Raw genomic sequence first — 20935 nt, forward strand, 5'->3', positions numbered from 1 at the left:
AGATTTCCACATTCTGGGCAGTTATAACTGCCTTAGCCCTGTTTTTCCTTTGTTTGTTTGCTTTTGTTTTGTTTTGCCTTTTGTTGTTGTGGGCATGACAAAAAACTGAAGAAGCAGCTTCCAAATATTTTGATCTGTTGTCAATGGCTCTACTGTTTATTGGGCTGTCTCTGGTAAAGCAGACCATCGCAGCAGATGGGGTGTACACAATGGGGCAGAAATACTCACCATTAGATGGCAGGAAGCAGAGAGACAAAGAAAAGGGCTAGAACAAATAGATTGTTTCAGAACATTTTCAGCTTGTGGGAGGATTGCTCCACAGGTCAGCTTGAGTCAGACAACTGGACCTAGAGGCTCTATCTACCACCACTTGCTCTCTAGATGTCAAATCTTTGCATCTTAGTCTGTAATATTGTAAATTCAGATGGTAGTAATATGAGTGTTCTTAAACACGAAGCAGTTTAGAGTAGCCAGTGAATTGGTTGCATAAGTGCTGATGGGTACCTAAGTCTTCACTACCAATCTTTCTTTACAAATGCTTGGGAAAGAAACACAGTGGATGTAGAACAGCCCACAGGGATGATTTCACTTCCTTATTCCTGAGGCTGTAGATCAATGGATTGAGCATAGGAGTGACCAGGTTGTTGAGAACCTGAACAGTTGCATCCAACAGAGGACTTGGGGTTGGCCTTAGATAAATGAAAATCACTGGCATATAAAAGATCAAGATGGCAGTAAAGTGGGCACTACAGGTGGAGAAAGCTCTGTGTCTTCCCTCGGTGGTGCGGATCTGTAAGATGGAACAAACTATACAGCTGTAGGAGGTGAGGATAAAGAAGAAGCAACTGAGGGGCATCAGGCCCACACTTACGAACCCCACCATCTCCAGGGTCGATGTGTCTGCACAGGCCAGTTTCATCACCACAGGAATATCACAGAAATAATAGTTCACATAGTTGGGACCACAGTAGGGCAACTGGAAGGTGAGAGTAGTTAGAAAGGTAGAATGAATACAGCCAAACACTAATGTCCCCATAGCCAGGATGGCACAAACTTTGTGGCTCATGATGACTGAGTAGCGTAGTGGGTAGCATATGGCAACAAAGCGGTCATAGGCCATCACTGTGTACAGGAAACACTCAGTACCACCCAGGAAATGGTAGAAGAAGAGTTGGGAAACACAGCCTGCATAGGAGATGGCTGGGGTATTTCCTGAGAGGTAGAACAGCATCTTGGGAGAGCTCACGGAAGGGAAAAATATGTCACACACTGACAGTTGGCACAGGAAGAAGTACATGGGAGTGTGAAGCCGAGTGGAGGAGACAATTGTGAGGAGAATGAGCAAGTTTCCCACTAGGGTGAAGATGTAGAAAGTCAAAAACACAACAAAGAGCATGGTCTCCAGACCCTCTGTGTGTGGGATGCCCAGAAGGATAAACTGAGTCACTAGTGAAAGGTTCTTCATAGCTTTACAGATGCTTGAACTTGTAAAGAATAAAAGGCAGAAGTCTGGTCCTCAGTGTCTATTAAGAATCTTTGCTAGTGAAAGCTCTGAGTATGCTTTGAGAAGCAGAGCATTGAATTCTTCTGATGAGCAAAACAAGAACACCAGAAAAGTGACTGTTACTGTAAAGTCATATTGGAGTGTCAATATACACAGATTTTAGAAGAGATGCTTTATGAATATAAATAATTTTCTTGTCTTCTGTGCCAAAGCAGAAGTTAAGAGTTATGGTCAAATATTTTCAAGTTAAACAGTGCTTTGTGTGAGTTTATATTCTGAGAACATGTGTGTTGGACCTTGATGATAGGTTTAAGTCCTATCACCAGCTGTGCCTGTTCGTTACCCTCTGCATAGTAATAGAAACATATTGTATGAGAAATCAGAACATTTGACAAGAGTCCTAGATTTTGTTCTTCTTGTATAGATTAAGATACTTCATCCAATGTGTTTTATAGTTACCTACAAAATGAAAGCATACTTAGTTTATTAACAGCAAAGTCAATATTAATGAACATTGATATTATGTTTATAAACTGTTTGAAAGTACCTAGAAAAACTGTTAATAGACTCTAAGGTATGGCCTTTCTTATCTTCATTAGCCTACAAGTATCTTCATGAGTCTACAAGTTTTAGGAATGCTAGAAGAGGAAAAAGGAAAACCTTTTTTGCCATTATTCTCAAGGATTCTTTCATACATGTGTCTATCCATAGGTGAACTGCCTCTGAGAGCACTGGTATGCTCAGTTGTCAGTAATACTGTATATACAGCGTCCTTCACAAGTAGCATGGCTGATAGTCAAAAACTCTCCTTACAAATACTGAGAATATTTGCCTCTCATGTATAGACCAGGTAAGAGAGACCTCCTCTGAGATGCCATCTCTCTTACATTAAAAAGAGTTTAGCACATACCCAAATAATAACAAGAAATATGGCATGCCTGAGAATTAAATATGGACTATTTATACCCTTCAAACTACACCACTAAATAACTTGCTTTCAGATAGTCACTGTTGGTGTTTTTCAAAGAGTTGAAAGCTATAAAATTCGAAAGAAAAGAGATTTCAAACAAAACAAATAAAAAACCCCACACTACTTTTAATTCATTTTCCTGCCCCGATCTTTAAAGAATAATGAAATACCCTTATGTTGCTTAATATTTATTTCAGCATTAAAAAAGATCAGCCTATTGCAGGGCCTGTGCACTGGCCACAACCTAAGCATACATTTATAGCAGAAAATGTAACTCGCTAATCCATCCCCATTGCAGGCTAACAAAACTAAAGGATAAAATGACAGCAACAGATGTAGGTTATTCCTCCATGTTATAAATATGTCATGAGTTATAGACCACATAAAATAACTCAGTGATAACTAGAAACTTAAACCAAAGAATATTAAACTTAAATATTTCCCTCAGCATATGCCAAAAAAATAAATACTGCTTTTCTAATCAAGGTGCAAACCCCTGTAGGAAAACAGGCAAATTTCTGCTTTCTATAATAATAATAATAATAATAATAATAATAATAATAATAATAATAATAATAATAACAAAACATGAAAAAGGCTGAGGCATCCATTTTTCCTCTCTTGGTCTCCTCACTTTACATTTTATTAGGTTTCTTTTTAATTTAGTTATCCCAGAAGTGTAACATTTCATTACCCCTTGTCCTAAACATGTAGACTTACTCTCTCTCTCAAACTAAAATGAATGGCCTTGAAATTCTCCTTCATGTCCACCTCTATCCTTATTTGTCACTGAGAGCAAAAACTTGTAAAGGGGATTCTATGCCTTGGATGTGACATAATTTAGTTCTGAAGTGTGTTTCTTTAATGCTGTTTTTCTATGTATATTTGCAGACATTTTATTTTTACCAACTTGGTTCATTTTATTCCCAAGGAAAAACTAAGCAATGCTAAACCAATTGCCAGATAACTAACAATTAAATTATATTGACAAATACAAATATAAAAGCCCAGCAGCTCTATCTAAACTATAAATAGAGAAAATCCCAAGATACTCATGTTACTAATTAATTAAACCAATTGTTTTGTACAGCTATTGTGTTTCAGACAAGGTATCTATCTGGGCCTTATTGATTTCAGTTAAATGTCAACTCACCTGCATTATTCATATATTTTTATGCCTAAAATCATCTTATAACAAAAACTTTGAAATTGATTATAGTACTCTAATGCACTGGATTCTTGACTCAAATGTCCATAACAATGTTAATTATTATTGTTAGAGAAGAATGGGAGAAATCTAGGATGGAATACTCGCTGACTTTTCTAGTCATTGCATGTTACATATGTGAATAATTTTGCTCTTATCCACATATTTTGAAGCAGTATCTCACTATGCAGCTAAGGCTGGCCTTAAATGAGTTTCATCTAAGACTCACAGAAATTATTCTGTTCCTGTCTCTCAAATGCTGAGGTTAAAGGTAGGCCCCACCATGCTCAAACCCTTATCCATTTGTAAATGGAATTATTGAGTTGCTATGCAAGAGAAAGGAATTTAACAGTGTGCACTGGGTATTTTTATGACATCATTACATCTAAAAATCAACCTTGGGAGCCAGTGTCATAGGCTGTTGACAAAAACTTTTTTATTACTTCTTTTATTTTTGAGCTTATAATATAATTACATTTCCTTTTTCTCTTTTCTCTTTCCAAATTCCCCCATATACCCCCTTGTTATAATTCAGATTCACAGCATATTTTCATTGTTGTTACATACACACATGTGTACGCATACACATATATACTCTGAATACAACTTACTCAGTCTGTATAATATTACTTGTATTTGCTTTCAGAGCTGACCATTTAGTGTTATGTAACATATCTGTATGCTAGTCCATAAGGAAGTCTTTATGTCTCACTAAATATTCTTTATTTTTATTTTGTAAAGCTACCAAGGGGTCCCACACATCATCCTTCTTCAATTCTGTCTCTGCAGTCTAGAGAGGTAGAGTGCTGAGAGGGGTCCCAACTCTAACAGAAAATGCTGTGCTGGTATTTGTTGGCTCTTATCTGTTCTAAAAGGAGAGCATTAACCAATGAAGAAATGGAAACAAGGTACTATAAAAAGGTGTGCTATTTTGTTGAGATGCAAAAATACATTGGCCTGCATAGAATAAAGACAAGAGTCAGAACTAAGGGAAAAGATTATGTAAGCTAAAGACAGAGGAGACATCTAAGAGACCAAGAGCATTAATATTGACAGTAACAAGAATAATCATGGCACACATCATTTGGTAAATACTTACTGGGTCCCAAGGACTGGTAAGTCATTCATAAAAACTGATTTAAAAAAAAAAAACATCATCCATAAGTTGTTCTTCTTTTGTAAATCAGATCTGCCGACAGAAAACCGACATTCAGATACATCATAGAAATCATTTAGTTTGTTTAATTCCATGTCTTTGCCTGGATTCATTAGAAAGAGCTGTTCTCTCCTTGTCTCTCCATCCCAAGGAACCCTGTTATAGTGCTAGGAAATGATTTCCTTCCTGAGAGGCCCTAACTGCAGCTTTACACAAAAGTGCGAGGAGACACTATGTCTCATTTTCCCCAGTCGTTTTCAGTCTATTTGTATTTAAATTGTATGTGTGTGTGTGGTTGTGTGAGTGTTGTGTGTGTGTGTATGTGTGTATGTGTGTGTTTGTCCCTGAACATGCCATAGTGCCTGTCTGGTGGTCAGAGAAAAATCTGAGGGAATAAGTTCTCTCTCTCCCCTGTGCTGTTTCTAGGGTTTTGACTCAGGTGATGAGGCCAGCACCTTCACCGACTAAGGCATCCCCTAGTTCTCACTTTTGATCTTAATTTTATATTCTAATCATAATTTTATTTTATTTTATAAACCACACAACATATACTTCTTTGTCTTACACATTCTGTCTTGTTAGCAACTCCATATCCTAGACAGGCTGTTACCAGAGCTGCCACAATAAATGCCTCTAAATAAAAGAGGACAGGCTAGCATGGATCAACATACCCCACTAAAGAAAATGTATATTGTAAAGCAAGGCACAGTAACATTCTGAGAGTGCTGACAGCCCTTCCATTGACAGGTGCTATCCATACCTGAACACCTCCAATTCAAGTGCGCCCTCCCCAGTTCATAAGCAAAGACCCTCAAAGTTTCTATGCTACGCTTATGCTCAGATACCACCATGTTCTGTGAGGCTCATTAGATTTCTCAGTTGACTTCAGGGAAATGCATTGCCTAAGGATCCAGAAGTCCCGTGTATACTACCTGTTAGTATGTGAGGAGCAGAGTCGGGGGGGGGGGCACTGGCAGAAGCCCGAATACTCATATTGTCCACGTAGAAATATGGTCCTAACTTTCCTAAGTGTGATAACCATTATGGCATTTTCTTTTTATGATGAGAACTGTGTGTTCCAGCTCAAGGAGCTTTGGTTCAATTATAAAGAATCATGTCTTGTGGGTCTCATATCATCAAGACCAAAACACTCCCTCCCTGGATCACTAGCTTAAAGTGTTTTGAAGAATCTCTTAGGGCCTGCCTGGAACTCAAAGATAACTCTAAGGGAGCAATTAGTTTGTCACCTCTATTCCCAATTCAATCATAAAATGATGGTGATAGTTCTATTGTAAAAAGATGCTTCAAAGTGGGCAATGTGTTCCTGGTTTTATTATTAATTCATCTTCAGTGCTGTCCCTCCATTAGGTGTCTCTTGTAGCATTAAGACCCAGCTACATAATTCATTACATCATTTAAACTAAATAATCTATACACTTCCAAACTAAACATGAAAGGCAAATTACTTGAGGTTTTGGAAAGGATTTTACATTGAAGTTTTCTTATAAGAAAAAACAGGTACATGGTAGAATAAATGGTTTGTGAAAATCTGTAATCATAGGCCAAGAATGAAGCTCTACTGAGGATCTTGGTTCAGATCCATTGCTCATACTATCAATGGCTTCCCGCAATTTCTGGGTTCCACGTGCATCTGTTCTCTCTATGTTTTCTGTCTCTACACTGAGGAAGAAGAGCCAGAAGCAATTCTTGACTTTTAAACCTGCTTCATAGCTATTTGTTAGTGCTGTTACTTTTGCACAAAAACATACAAATCATGATCAGAGATCTTAGGAGATTTTGATTCTCCTATTTACCACTTTTTCTTTCAGTTTTATTAGACTTCAATAGAAATCTTTGATCTGTGTCTTCATTAAAGTCACTATTGAAAATTTAGATCCACAAAAATTCAGAGCTCAGTGGGTGAATATATGTTTTCCATTCTGGCATGGATCCATTATTTAGTAGTATTGTTTGTACATAGTATACATACAAGGTGAGAATTAATCATTTAAAAATTTCAAATTTCTGACTGAGACTCCAATAGCAACATGAGATGTTTATTCTTTTTTACTACATGTTTTTACTGCATTGAACTTATGACATCCTGCATATGCTGAAATAATACTCTTTGGTGATCTTCTCTAAATAGCAGGAAATCTTAATATTTTAGTATTAAAAAGTAATTATTATTTTAATTAATAGCCAATATGAAATAATTTTGCAGACATATCCCTAAGGTTTTGCAATAATTAAGTCAGTTTATACATTATAGAATAGGTATTATTGAGTTTTTTAAAAGTCCATCATTTACACCTGGGATATCAACCATAAGTTCTCACTACTACTACTAAATTCACCTCCCCCTAGTACACAAACCCACCTACCCCAAAGACACAACATAAACTGTCAGTATATTATATATTTTTCATGAATTTGAGAATTTGTATCATCCATGTAGGTAGCTCTAAGGCTAGCCATGGACTACATAGTCACATCAGAAAAAGAAAAGAAAGAGAGAAAGAGAGAAAGAAAGAAAGAAAGAAAGAAAGAAAGAAAGAAAGAAAAAGAAAGAGAAAGAAGGAAAAGGAAAATGGAAGAAAGAATGGAAGAAGGGGGATGGAGGGAGGGAGGGAAGGAAGGAAGGAAGAAAGAAAGAAAGAAAGAAAGAAAGAAAAAAAGAAAGAAAGAAAGAAAGAAAATAAAGAAAAAGCTGCATAACTATTAAAGAATTCACAACTTATTTATAGATTTAAAAAAATGATGACTCATAGCCTTCAGTTGTATACCCACTAGGAAGTACACCAGTGGAATGTCCCAATCCAATGATTTTTGAGATAGTCATGAATAAACAAAATAGGTCACAATATAAATAAAAACTCATAAACTTGTAAAAGAAGCAGGGATGGGAAGATTGAAGGATATGGGAATATGATTGGAAAGGGTGAATGCAGTTAATATACAGGGTGTGTAATGTACGTGTGTGTGTGTGTGTGTGTGTGTGTGCGTAGTGTGTGTGAAATTATAAAATCGTCAAATAGAAAAATAATTTAACAGTGTACACACAAAAGTAGTCATAACAAAGAGAAACATCAAAGGATAGAAATTGAAATAGCAGTTATTGATGTCACACAGCCTCAATCTTAGCACTCTAAGGGCAGAGGAAGGAGAATGACACCAGTTCCAGCTTTGCCTAGTAAGAAACTTCATGACCATCCAAGACTGTAAAATAAAATATATATTTTTATAAAACAAAAGCAAAACTATTACTCAAAAGAAACAGCTTTGATAATAAAAGTAGAAGCTATAAAGTAAGAAAGTAGTTATCAATATATTTCATAAAATTAAATACTTATCAGGAAAAATACATCTAGAGAAAACAATATCAGAAGTAAATAAATTTGAATGAATAACAAAAGTTATTAAATAGTAAAAGTATATAAAGAAGAGATAATGAAAAAAGAAAAATAAATAAAACCATGAATCACAGTCCCATGCACAAAAGTAAGACTGAAAAACAGAAATGATCTATTTGTTTAGAAAAATGAAGCAACTAGAAACCATGTGGAAAGTTGATATGAGTTAAATTGGTACAAATTATGAAACTATTTGTCATTCCTAAAAATCATGGACAATTTTATTTACTTGAAGAATGCCCCGTGTGGATATGTTAATGTGATGGTGTTTTGCATTCTGTAGAGTTGGGTTCATACCACATACAAATGCCTACAATTAAGATGCTTAAGTAAATGCATGGTAGCATTAGCATTTAAATTACATATATCCTTCCTTATTAATTAATTAAGCCTCTGGTAGATTGCTTGTGATATATCATACAATAACCTCAAAGCCCAAAAATTCCCATCACTTTGAACATCAGTATAAATTATAGTGAATTACTGAAACAACTTGACTAAGGTTACATCTAAATCATGTCTAAATCTCTACAAACTGGTGATAAATAAATCACAAGGTTTACACTGTGGGAGCTCATCTGCCTAGATACTAAATATTTGATTAACTCTGTATTTTAACTTGTTAATCTTTTTATAAAGAAAACATAATTCAATATATCCTTTAGAGCTTTAGAAAAATTAGAAAAATAACTTAGTAGCATTAATGTTAAATAGAAAACTATTTTTAAATTTAATAAAAAATAAGGAGTCAGCTATTTAGTTGAAAAATCATTTAGTCATTCTGTCCCTTTAGAAGCATTTGAACACCTGTTATCATGTAAAACCAGTCATATGAGGCTTAGCTTGGGCTTTAGTCATCACAGTAAAAACATTAATCTCATACATGTATTTCTTCCTATTTAACTTCTCTAATGAGTCTAAATGTGTCACTCACTTTTTCTTCTGTGAAGACAAAGAGATGTAAAAGCAAGAATATACACATGAAGCCTCTCTGATGAGTTCATTAGAAGAACAGAATGGGAAAAGATCTTTACCAACACCACATCAGATAGAGGCCTAATATCCAAAGTATACAAGGAACTCAAAAACCTAGACACCAGAGAATCAAATAACCCTATTAAAAATTGGGGTACAGAGCTAAACAAAACGTTCTCAGTTGAGGAACACCGAAAGGCCGAGAAACATCTGAGGAAGTGCTCCACATCCTTAGCCATCAGGGAAATGCAAATCAAAACAACCCTGAGATTCCACCTCACGCCAGTCAGATTGGCCAAGATCCAACACTCAGATGACAGCAGATGATGGTGAGGCTGTGGAGAAAGAGGAACACTTCTCCACTGTTGGTGGGGTTTCAAACTAATACAACCACTCTGGAAATCAGTCTGGTGATACCTCAGAAAATTGGATATAGTACTACCTGAAGATCCAGCTATTCCACTTCTGGGCATATACCCCAGAGACACTTTAATACACAACAAAGATATATGTACCACAATGTTCATAGCAGCTCTATTTATAATAGCCAGAAGCTGGAAAGGACCTAGATGTCCTTCAGAAGATGAATGGATACAAAAATTGTGGTACATTTACACAATGAAATACTACTCAGCCACCAGAAACAATGACTTGACCAAATTCTTAAGAAAATGGCTGCATCTAGAGAATATCATCCTGAGTGAGATAACCCAGTCCCAAAAGAACAGACATAATATGCAGTCACTGATATTGGGATGCTAACCCCAGAGGCTTGCACTCCCCTAGAAACATCTCACAGACTGTATGAAGTCCAAGAAATAAAGAAAACAAAACAAAAAAAAATATTTACAAAACAAGAAGACTTTGACTATTTCCATATTGCGTTTTGTTTTGCATGTACTTTACGCTCATTGTAACTATTAGGTTTTCAATGCATACTGTCAAGACTTTGAAAAAATCAAGTATTGACTAAAAAATATATTCACATAGTTTTATGTAAAAATTATTTTAATATCTGAAAAAACAGTACTGACCAAAATGTATAATTTTAAGCAAAAAATGTTTAAAATCTGTACATTTTTCTTTGTTTTGTAAAATAAAGTTGTTTTTTAAAAAAAAAGTCACCATATTGGTCATCATGAACACAACTGTTTCCAGTTTGAAGCTTCTTCACACAGGGACAGAGACACTAATGCTCCACTTTTACTTGCTCCAAGTTGTCACAAAGACTCTTTAGATCCCTGAGAAGTTTCACATCCTGCTATATCATTTGAAACTTTGTGGTACCAATTGTCTACTGCATGGAATTAAGGGAAAGTGGTGCTTTTGGTCTTTGTCTCATCCCACACTGTAACTGAAACCTTAGCTCCTGGTTGGAGGTTCTTTACATTGCAAGGAAAGGCATCCCTGGAATATTCGTCCAATAGGTATGTTTCACGGTCCTGAGAAAAGGCATCCTCATAGTTAATAGGAACCTAGTCAAGGGCAGGGTGTGTTCAAATAAAATTACAAGTAGTAAAGGAGGAGGACAACATACATCAGGGAAGAGAGAAGAACCTAGAACATGGAAGGAAGAATTTCTACTGACACCAGCAGGAAAATTAGAGCGAAGAGTTACCCAAGAGCAGTAAAATTAAAGGATAGATTGTATCTGGCAGCCAACATCTCAAACTGGCAGTGAGCACTGATGGAGACTGAGAGAGGAGATTGGCAGACTAGGGTCCATTACAATGAAACACTTATTTCAGGATTCCAACCCCAGAATATATTCCCCTAACTTCGTGCCTCACTCTCCTCCACTTACCCATCACATTTCAACAGTCACCTGTGGCAAGAGCTCCTTCTGTCCCATCTTGGAAGCCCCCAAGGTCCCTTGAGGAGAGACCAGTTTCCAAGGTGACCAAAGTTACAGTCTTACACTGGATGCTATTAGATTACTGGGGACTTTATTGGTTAGGAGTTGCCTACTTGGTGATGTCTGTCAGAAAGGAACAAGGTGATTCAGTAGCCACAGTCTTGCTGTTTATTGCTGCAGGAAGAGGAATAAGCTATTCTTGAAGAACAGATAGATTATTGTAGTGTGCAGTGAACAGCCTTAAATAAAAATGATGAGTCATTTCATCCTTAGACTCTTCATCCAAGACCTTCAGCATAAGATTATTACAAAAGGCATAACTTCAGTTCCTCCAATGTCTAGAAAGAAGAGTTTACAGGCCACAATACATCATAATGACTGGAGAATCAAGGCTCTATTTTTATAGAACAAACCTGCAGAAAACAGAGAAAAGAAAAGATGGAGGGAAAATGAGTGGAACAGGGAAGTCAGAGAAAGAAGAGAGAGAAACTGTACTTGAAATTTAAATCATAAATGGAGTTAGATAGTATTAACTTAGAAAAAATTTCAGAGCTCACACACCAGGATGAGCTTCCATCTACCCCCTTAGGCTATGAGGGGCTTCCAGTGAAATTTTCATTTACAATACAGAGCAGATGCAACTGTTTGGCTTGAACATAAAGCATGAAGGAGCACATCTGGAATGCTAGCGATACATGGAATAATTACACAAAAGAAATTGTGCATAAAATTTTATGGACTTTTAAAGTTTTTAAAGCATGAATGGATTTTATTTACATGTTCAGTCGTGTTATGTTTAAACTTAAAGCAAGGTGATTCATTTCTTTTATAAAACATTCAGTAAACAATCAATGATTTCACAGAGAAACATGATATTCACTCTTTGGCAATGTATCTGGCCATGAAACTATTTGAATGGATCAAAACAGTACACCGAGTTTCTTAATTATAGTCATTTTCCAAGAAATGCATCAGCAATTTCTTAATAATGGACTTGTAAGGTTTATCAGATGCTCTGCCTTGTATCCATTTCCTTACCACAACTCCTGATGCAACCAAGAGCTACAGAAACACAGAGCAAATGAAGCTAGTAATGGAGTACCATTGTTCATTGTTTGACAGTTTCACTTCCTTTTAATAATATATTTTATTTATTTACATTATAGTTGCCACCCTTCTATGTCCCACTCCACAGGTCGTCATCCCATTACTCTCCTCCCTTGTGTCCAAGAGGATACTCCAACCCTACCAGACCTCCTCCTTTCCTGGGGCCTCAAGTCTCTTGAGGATTAGGCCTGCCAGACCAGGCAGACTTTTGCTATATATGAGAGGGACCGTGGATCAGCCGATGTGTGCTCTTGATTTGTGGCTCAATCTCTAAGAGCTCCCTAGAGTATGGGTAGTTGAGACTTCTGGTCTTCCTATGATGTCTACTTCCTTTCAGGGCTAGGATCCTGTCTGGATTTCACTGTGTAGTCTCATGCATGCTGCCACTATATCTCTGATTTAATATGTGCTTCAGTTCTGCTGTGTCTTGGGGACCTTTCTGAGCTGTTCCATTCCCTCTGGCTCTTAGCTCTTTCTACAGCTGTCTTGTTATGCCTAGGAATACTATGTGCCCCATTCTTCTCTGGTGTGTCTATCTCAGAACTCTTTTCACACCTCTTTCATGATGCTCCTGAGCTATGAAGTAGGGCTTGTGATGCAGATATTCCTTCTGACCCTGAGCATTCCCCAGACTCAGATTCTCTACCCAATAAACAGTCCTTAGTTTCTGTATTAACCACTGCCTGTTACACAGGGAAATGCCTCTGCTGAGGCCTGAGAACTGCTCTAATCTGTGGGGACAAAGTGTGGCAGTTATATGGCAGGTTAATATTTTGTCTGTTCAGCAAAATAATACTATACATATAATAAATATACAATAAAGTATACATATTTAATCATTTCATATTTTAAAGGCATTGCATGATGGTTTAGTTTTTATATTGATCTTCTTTGTATTTAATACTAGTTCTAATTAGCTTTCAGTAGATTAGTTGGAATTTCTACATACAAGGTTATGCCATGAATAAGTAGAAACAGTTTAATTACTAGCTTTACTATTAGATACATTAATTACAATCTTTTCTGAGTCTTTCTCCAGAATTTCCACTACAGTAGTGAATACAATCACAGGGAGTGGACATCATTCTTTGCACATTAACTTATGTCAGCAATATTTCATATTTCACAATTAATTAAATTAATAGCTGGACAGTTTGTTAGATGCCATAACATAATATACTTTTCTGCAGAGGAGTTAGGAGTGTTTTAGATAATGTAGGATAAGTTTAGCAAACTCACCACACATTGTGTATGCTCTTGGGTACTCATAATTAGGTCTTTGATCAAAGGGTTGTATATTAGAAGAATGGAGAATTTTACTCACAAACAGCAATAAAGTTTCAGTTAAGTTTATTATGGATGTGTGTTATTAGGAAGTGGAAAGATTAGACTCACTTGTTTAGATGTATATATAGATAATTCTGGTGTTCCACAGATTACATACATTTTAGCTGTATTTTGAATTTCTTCAGATCCTTTTTTTTATGGTTATTTATTAATAAGTATACTTCATCAAATTTATTTATTCAACTAAAGTGATTAATGATTACCCTTGCACTTACCTATTGGAGTATATTTACCGAAAACGAGGCAACCCATATTCATAACTTAACTCTAAATGTCTTTTGGCAAATTGCAACTTGTAGATACTATTATCTTTGATTCCTTGACATATCTAGGTTAGGGGAATAATCAGGTAAACAATGAGATCCCTGATATTAAAAACTGTATAATTATTTTACATACTCTTTGTTGAAAGAATCTAAGAATATGGTAAAGACGGACACAAAAAATAATAAGCAAACAAACAAAACCAATAATATTCTGAAGACACACAGTAACACAACAATGCCACAAATGCATGGTAACAGATAAATTAATGCACACACTTTACAAAGATTTAGCAAATATCTAAGGATACCCTGCTTACACAGCAAAGAGTTTGTGTTCCTCGATAATTTGACTTTTTTTTTTTTTAAACGACTTTATTTTGCAAAACAAAGATACATGTAAAGATTTTAAACATTTTTTGCTTAAAATTATACATTTTTGTCAGTACTGTTTTTTCAGACATTAAAATAAATTTTACATAAAACCATGTGAATATGTTTTTTAGTCAGTACTTGATTTTTTTCAAGGGCTTGACAGTATGCATTGAAAACGTACTAGTTGAAATAAGCGTAAAGTACATGCAAAACAAAATGCAACATGGAAATAGTCAAAGTCTTCTTGTTTTGTGAATATATGTATATTTTTTGTTTTCTTTATTTCTTGGACTTCATACAGTCTGTGAGTTGTTTCTGGGGGAGTGCAAGCCTCTGGGGTTAGCATCCCACTATCAGTGACTGCATATTATGTCTGTTCTTTTGTGACTGGGTTATCTCACTCAGGATGATCTTCTCTAGATGCAGCCATTTTCTTAAGAATTTGGTTAAGTCATTGTTTCTGGTGGCTGAGTAGTATTCCATTGTGTATATGTACCACAATTTTTGTATCCATTCGTCTTCTGAAGGACATCTGGGTTCCTTCAAGCTTCTGGGATCTTCAGATCCTTTTTATATTTAGTTTCACTTTTGGAACTTAGTCTTTCTGTAAGAATTCATTTTCTTATTTTGGCATCCCCAAAGGTACAAATAATGAATGATTCTGTTTATAGATGATTTGTATAATAGTTCAATCCACAGAAGCACAGAAAATAGTAATGATTACCAGAAGGGAAGAGGTGAGAGAGACAAAGTATAGTTATCCAATGGGTATAAATCCTTAGCAATATTGGATTAGTAAAAAAAAATTATTTGTTATATTGTAGTGTATATAATAAGCTATAGTATTGCTTGCTACAAACATAAAAACCCAGATCTCATATTAAATTTTCTATTAAAGAAGAAAGTGAAATAAGGAAAAAGATTGAGAAGTGATACATGCATTAATGAATCGTGGTGGTAGTGGAATACATGTGTATTTCCAAACTGCTCAAATTGCATTTGATTAAAATCTTGAAACTCATTGTGCAGATATTTACATCTATAAATCATTAACAACTGACAACTTCATTCTCTAATGATTTTGGTATTTTGTTGAAGACTCATTCATCCATAAGGTCATCACACAACCTAAGACAGCTGACAATGGAGAGGCTGTTTGGAATTCTCAATCCAGATCAAAGGCATAGAACACAGAGGTGGTAAGAACAGGAAATGAAGTTTAGGAGTACTTGTCAGAATCTAACCTCTGGAGATGGCATTAGTCACATAGAGTAGATTCACCAGTGCTGCCAAAGACACGAAGTTTGAGCTAGAGAAAATAGAGCTGTGGACATTCTTTATCTTCTTTAAAGATTTATTTATTTATCTATATGAGGACATTGTCACTGTTTTAACATAGACCACAAGAGAGCATCAGGTCTCATTACAGATGGTTGTGATCCACCATGTACATGCTGGGAATTGAAAATAGGTTCGCTTGAAGAATAACTAGTGCTATTCTGAGTCATTTCATCAGCCATTGATCAGTTTTCTTAATAGAAGTGAAAATAAGAGGTACATTAAGAAGATGAGAAAAGTTTTATGTAATATAATAAACAATCTGTCAATTCTGACATTTGTAACTTGTTTTTCATTGTGTTACAGCTATAATAATATCTAGATATTCTTTTTTCCTTACAACTTTATTTTTTAAAAAAATCAGAGATACATGTACAGATTATTAAAATCATTTTAACATAAAACTATATGAATATATTTTTGTCAGTACTTGATTTTTTAAAAGTTTGATAGTATGCATTGAAATCTTACTATTTCAATGATCATCAAGTATATACACGAAAACAAAATGTAACATGGAAATAGTCAAACTTTTCTTGGTGTGTAAAGAATAAAGATAATGATTTTTAAATACCAAAATTTGCCAAAGTCTATTTTCTTAGCTCTTGAGTTATTAATAATTTAAAGTCTAGGTGTACCCCACTCTGAGAAGGTGCTATACACTTATTCTCTTTTTGTTTTCTTTTGTTTTGTTTTCTAAGAAGGCTCTTTATGCTTTTTTATTAAGATATAGAACTGGCCAAGGAAGGGGAGTGGTTGTGCTCAGCAGGAGATAGCCAACTTGAGTATTAGAAGAAAATAGACATAAGCCAGCAAGTTTCTAGAGACCTAGTTTGGGTGTCTTCAATTAATAAATAATATCTTTTAAAGTACAGTTTTTCACTATAGTTTTTAAAATAGTGTTGTGAATTTTATCTATGAAAACAAATGCTTATTAACTATATTCAGTACCCAAGTCTCCTTCTAACTCTTGCAAGAGCTATCCTCTGCCTTTGTATTTCTTTCAACTCATTGTCATCTTTTACATATTTTTGGTGACTCACTGAGTTCCACTTGTGCTGTACATAAACTCACTGCTGTGTGTGGTCACCTATATTGTCAACTTTCCTTCAGAGATATTCTTTTTTATTTATAAAAAGGTGATTTTTTTACTATGCATAAATGTTTAAACACTAAAATATTATTTACATGCATGCTATTATCACAAACCAACTATTTAGAAGAACATGATAAGATGTACATAGAGAGTAAACATTGTCCATGATGCAAATACAATCAGATACATTAAACAATATATAAGCTTAACAATGAATGTCAATACAAATACATTATGGCAACATTTTCCTGTTCATTTATATGACATCTTGTAAATATCTCCATAGATCATTTATGATATAGAAGATTCACAGACCTCAGAAAGCAAATTGTTCCTCTGTCAGTGGTTTAAATCAGTATGTTAGTATACTTATATTTCCAAAACTGAAAGACCCTAAGATAGATTCCCAACACCAAATACAGACATGTTTTCATATACATATGTGTGTGCACAAACACACACACAAGCATTCACACACTATATGAATAGTTTTGCACTCTTTTCACTATATTATAAAATATATTCTTTTATATATTGAATATATAAGCTGCACAAAAAGCTCCTCCTCATCTTTGAGAAGAATTCATAGATAAGCCTCAGTGGAGACAGTCTTAAATAATACTAAATCTAGTCTTCTTAGAAGCTCCTGTCCATATTCCTCAGTCAGGAGTCACCATTCATGACCACCTCCCCTTCAATCCTATAATGTTAACTGATTGAATCTTGTGTAGCCAGTGTTATGAGTTCAGTGGTTCTGTTACATCTAACAACACTATTTTTCCCAATCCTCTCTGATGTCTAGATCTTAGAATCATTTTTCCACCTCTTCCATGATGATCCTTAAGCTCTGGGGAGGGTTTGTGATGCAAAGGTTCTCTTTGTTCCTGAGCACTGAGCAGACAGACTCATGCTCTCTGCACTTTTGAAAGTCATGAGTTTCTGTGTTAACCACCTCCTGCTACACAAGAAAATGTCTCTGATGAGGTCTGAGAACTGTAATAATCTATGAGTATGGAGTTAAAAATTTATATGGCAGTTTGATATTTTGTCTATTTAAGATAATGTGTGGTTTACTGTTGGAGCCTGTGGAGTTCCTAACAATGTGTTTTCAGACAGATTATCAGAACGAGAAATGTGTTTTCTTCTGTGTAACTGGCCTTGCACCTAAACAGACAGTACTTGGTTTCCCCATATAACCACACAACTATGAAACTAGGGACATCAATTTTCATACCAGTTATTGTTATGGTTAACTGTTAGGTCAGACTATTGATAGCCATTCTCCTTGTGCTGTCTTGTTTTGTATCTACCTGACACAAGCTAGAGTCATTTGGAAAGTAGGAACCTCATTTGACAATATGCCCTCACAAGATTTCCTTTTAAGGCCAACCAGTCGTACATTTTCTTAATTAATTATAGGCTTGGAATACAGGGTCATTTTGGGTCATTTTACCCATTAGACACTATTCCAGAAAACTACAAGATAGCATACTGAGCAAGCCATAAGAATAAAACCAGTAAGTAGCATTCATCCATGTCTGTAGTTACAATCCAAGTTCTTTCCCTGATATCTTGCCTGGATTTTCCAACCTTCCCAAGATTTGGAAGTATAAACTGTGGGGGAAAATTAACTCTTAGTCATATTGTTTAACACAACAATAGAAATCCTAGTTACTGAGACTGTATACAAGCTGCCTACACCATCCACTCTGGCCCTATGAAAGATAGCCTATAAGAAGACTTTCTGGTTAGCATTTACTTTATTGTCTATGACTTTAGACAAAAGTGTCTGATGTCTTCAGCAATAAAGTGTTTCCATCAAAGAATGTTTGGCAACCAAAAGCAATGAAAGTAGCCTTTTTCACTCAAGAGGTTAATATGTATTTTAAAATATTTTTGTTCCATTTTCTATCAAGTACAGTAACCTCAATTTCTGGCATCTCATCTATAAAGTATCATTAACACAAATATTTGTTTCATTAACTGTTGTGCTTTCTCACAGTATTTTTTAAGGCTTAGCATTTACCTATAGTTCTATGATTCATCTTGAATTGATTTTATTCTTGGTAACATTTCTTACTATTTTTAATGATGCATAGAGATCCTTGTAGACTTGACAGGCATTAAGTTCCAATAAATCCACTTCTAAAATGAGCACTTTATTACACCATTTATATGAGATTTCTAGCCTAGTAACTCTTTTGTAGAAAAATGAAGCAGTAGCTCCAAGACAATGAGGCAGTGGGAAGTATTAAATGATTCTTCGCATTTGCAATTATAGCTAGACAATGAATGTAGTTTAGGTGTCAGTTATATGACAATGATTTAGTGTATATTGTTAAGAATACAATGTGCTATAGATAACTATTTTTTCTTACTCACACATAAGTGAGTAACCAGACAGACAACATAAATCTAATTTTAGGCATAGAAGATTATAAAGTTGATGTATGAGTTCATTATCCTAAGTCCACTATTTATTTAAAGGAAAAATATTTACATAAATGATGTGGTCTCTTTGTTATAGGCCTGTACACTACCCCTACTCATTTTTATGGGCCTACTAGATTCATGAGTATTACTTATTTTCTTTTCTTATTTACTACTACCAATATATTTATTTTATGACCATGCCCAAGTATATTTTGACTGATGAAAATCCTTTTTACAAAATCTATATCCCTCTTACATATTTATCACTATGTTTCACCATTTCTTTTTTTCCTGTTACAATAAAACATGATTCAGATATGTTCAGTAGTTTTTGCCCAGAATGAATGTTATTTATGTCTTCAGGTTGCTTTGGTTATTTTTATGGAAGAAGGGATAAGGTATCTTCATTACCACTCTGGGGGCATGGCTTCTACTTCTCTGAGCAGAGTGAAGTAGGAGGCATGCATATAATCTTACCTTCTATACAGATACATTTTCAACCATGTGTCAATAATTTATGTGTAGTGAGCTAAACATAAGTCATACAGACATTTTATAATCTAATTTACTACAACATAGTTTACTCCATAAACTATAGAGATTATCTTTAATAGTCAATTGGGGAAAACTAGTTACCATACCCCACCGTGCCTTATTTCGTTGGAAATTATACTGCATTCAAAATTTCAATCATGTACAACTATGAAAATCATCCCCAATAGTAATTTATTATGTAATTTAAAATTATTATAAAGGTTTGTTCTGCTTTTATTCCTGAATCTCTATGCATTTCCAGATTTACTTAAGTCAACACGTTCACTTCACTTTTTACCACATTCCCTTAAGATACCTTAAAATCAATAAATAGACATAAAAGGAATGCATTTAATAAAATTATGAATCACTTCCCAAGCCTTAAATAAATAGAAACACAGTAACATAGTCTAGTACTTCCAAAATTATTTTGAAAATAATTGTCATATATGCTTCATACAGGTGAGCTCACTTGAGTTTATTATTTCAAAACAGAAAGAATAATACAACAGGGAGATAAGAGTGTCACAAGGGGAATAAAAGAGAATTTTTAATTGCTTTTTGCTCTCTCAAACCTATGCAGCTCACACTAATGATGGGAACTCTTTCATTATGTAAGCATTTCACATTTATCAGCTCTTATATATCAAAACTTCTCTAACTTCATTCCATTAAGTGGTTTGGGAAGTTAACATATGAATCAAGGCACTTGATTTATATATACTACTTAGAATTTGAAATCTGTGTCCTGATCCTCCATGTAGAGAGTTGAGGAGTTACTTTTGAACTGTTATTACCTACTCCAGAATTATTTTATGTTATTTTAAGTTTATTGCCTCTAAAGATTACACAAAACTGGGACAAAAGTTTCCAAGTAGAGAAAAGGTAAGCACCTAAATACAATTTCTCTTACCACTATTCCATATAAGAATGAGACAGACATTCTGAGAACCAGTCTCTAGATACTAGGAAAGTTGCTTCAGATGGTTACTGATAGTTTGAAGAGCCGTATGAGAATACAGGAAAAATGTATAAACCTAACATTATCCCTGATTTGCTTGATGGTTTTTTAAATTGGTTTGATATTAACAAAAAGCATAACCTAATTTGCTTTACTATATCTGAAGCAACAAAACAAATACAATATCTGTGCTACTGGTCTGGCAGAATCTCAGCATAACTAACTTTAATGCAATCACTCTGTTTTCCTGGATGTTTAAATTATAATGCTTTATCTAAACTATAACTCTAAATTAGCACAAGTCATAAAATAACTTTATGTTCCTATTTATCCCATCATTTTGGCAACTTGTTCATTTTTCATGAAGCATTTTAATTCTTAAATATTTTGATAATTAGGTG

General features: G+C 34.8%; 1 protein-coding gene across 1 annotated transcript; it reads right to left on the reverse strand.

Annotated features, from left to right (window-relative positions):
• Positions 1-529: 529 nt before the first annotated feature.
• LOC308431115 (olfactory receptor 10D1B) lies at positions 530-1465 on the reverse strand (the record flags this gene model as incomplete). The annotated part of the gene is made up of 1 exon (XM_080930479.1): positions 530-1465. The coding sequence occupies one exon, from the start codon at positions 1463-1465 to the stop codon at positions 530-532; it is 936 nt and encodes a 311-aa protein (XP_080786605.1).
• Between the last annotated feature and the right edge of the window lie 19470 nt (positions 1466-20935).

The sequence above is a fragment of the Micromys minutus genome, assembly GCF_963924665.1.
Source record: "Micromys minutus genome assembly, chromosome: 16".
In the NCBI taxonomy this organism is placed as follows: Eukaryota; Metazoa; Chordata; class Mammalia; order Rodentia; family Muridae; genus Micromys; species Micromys minutus.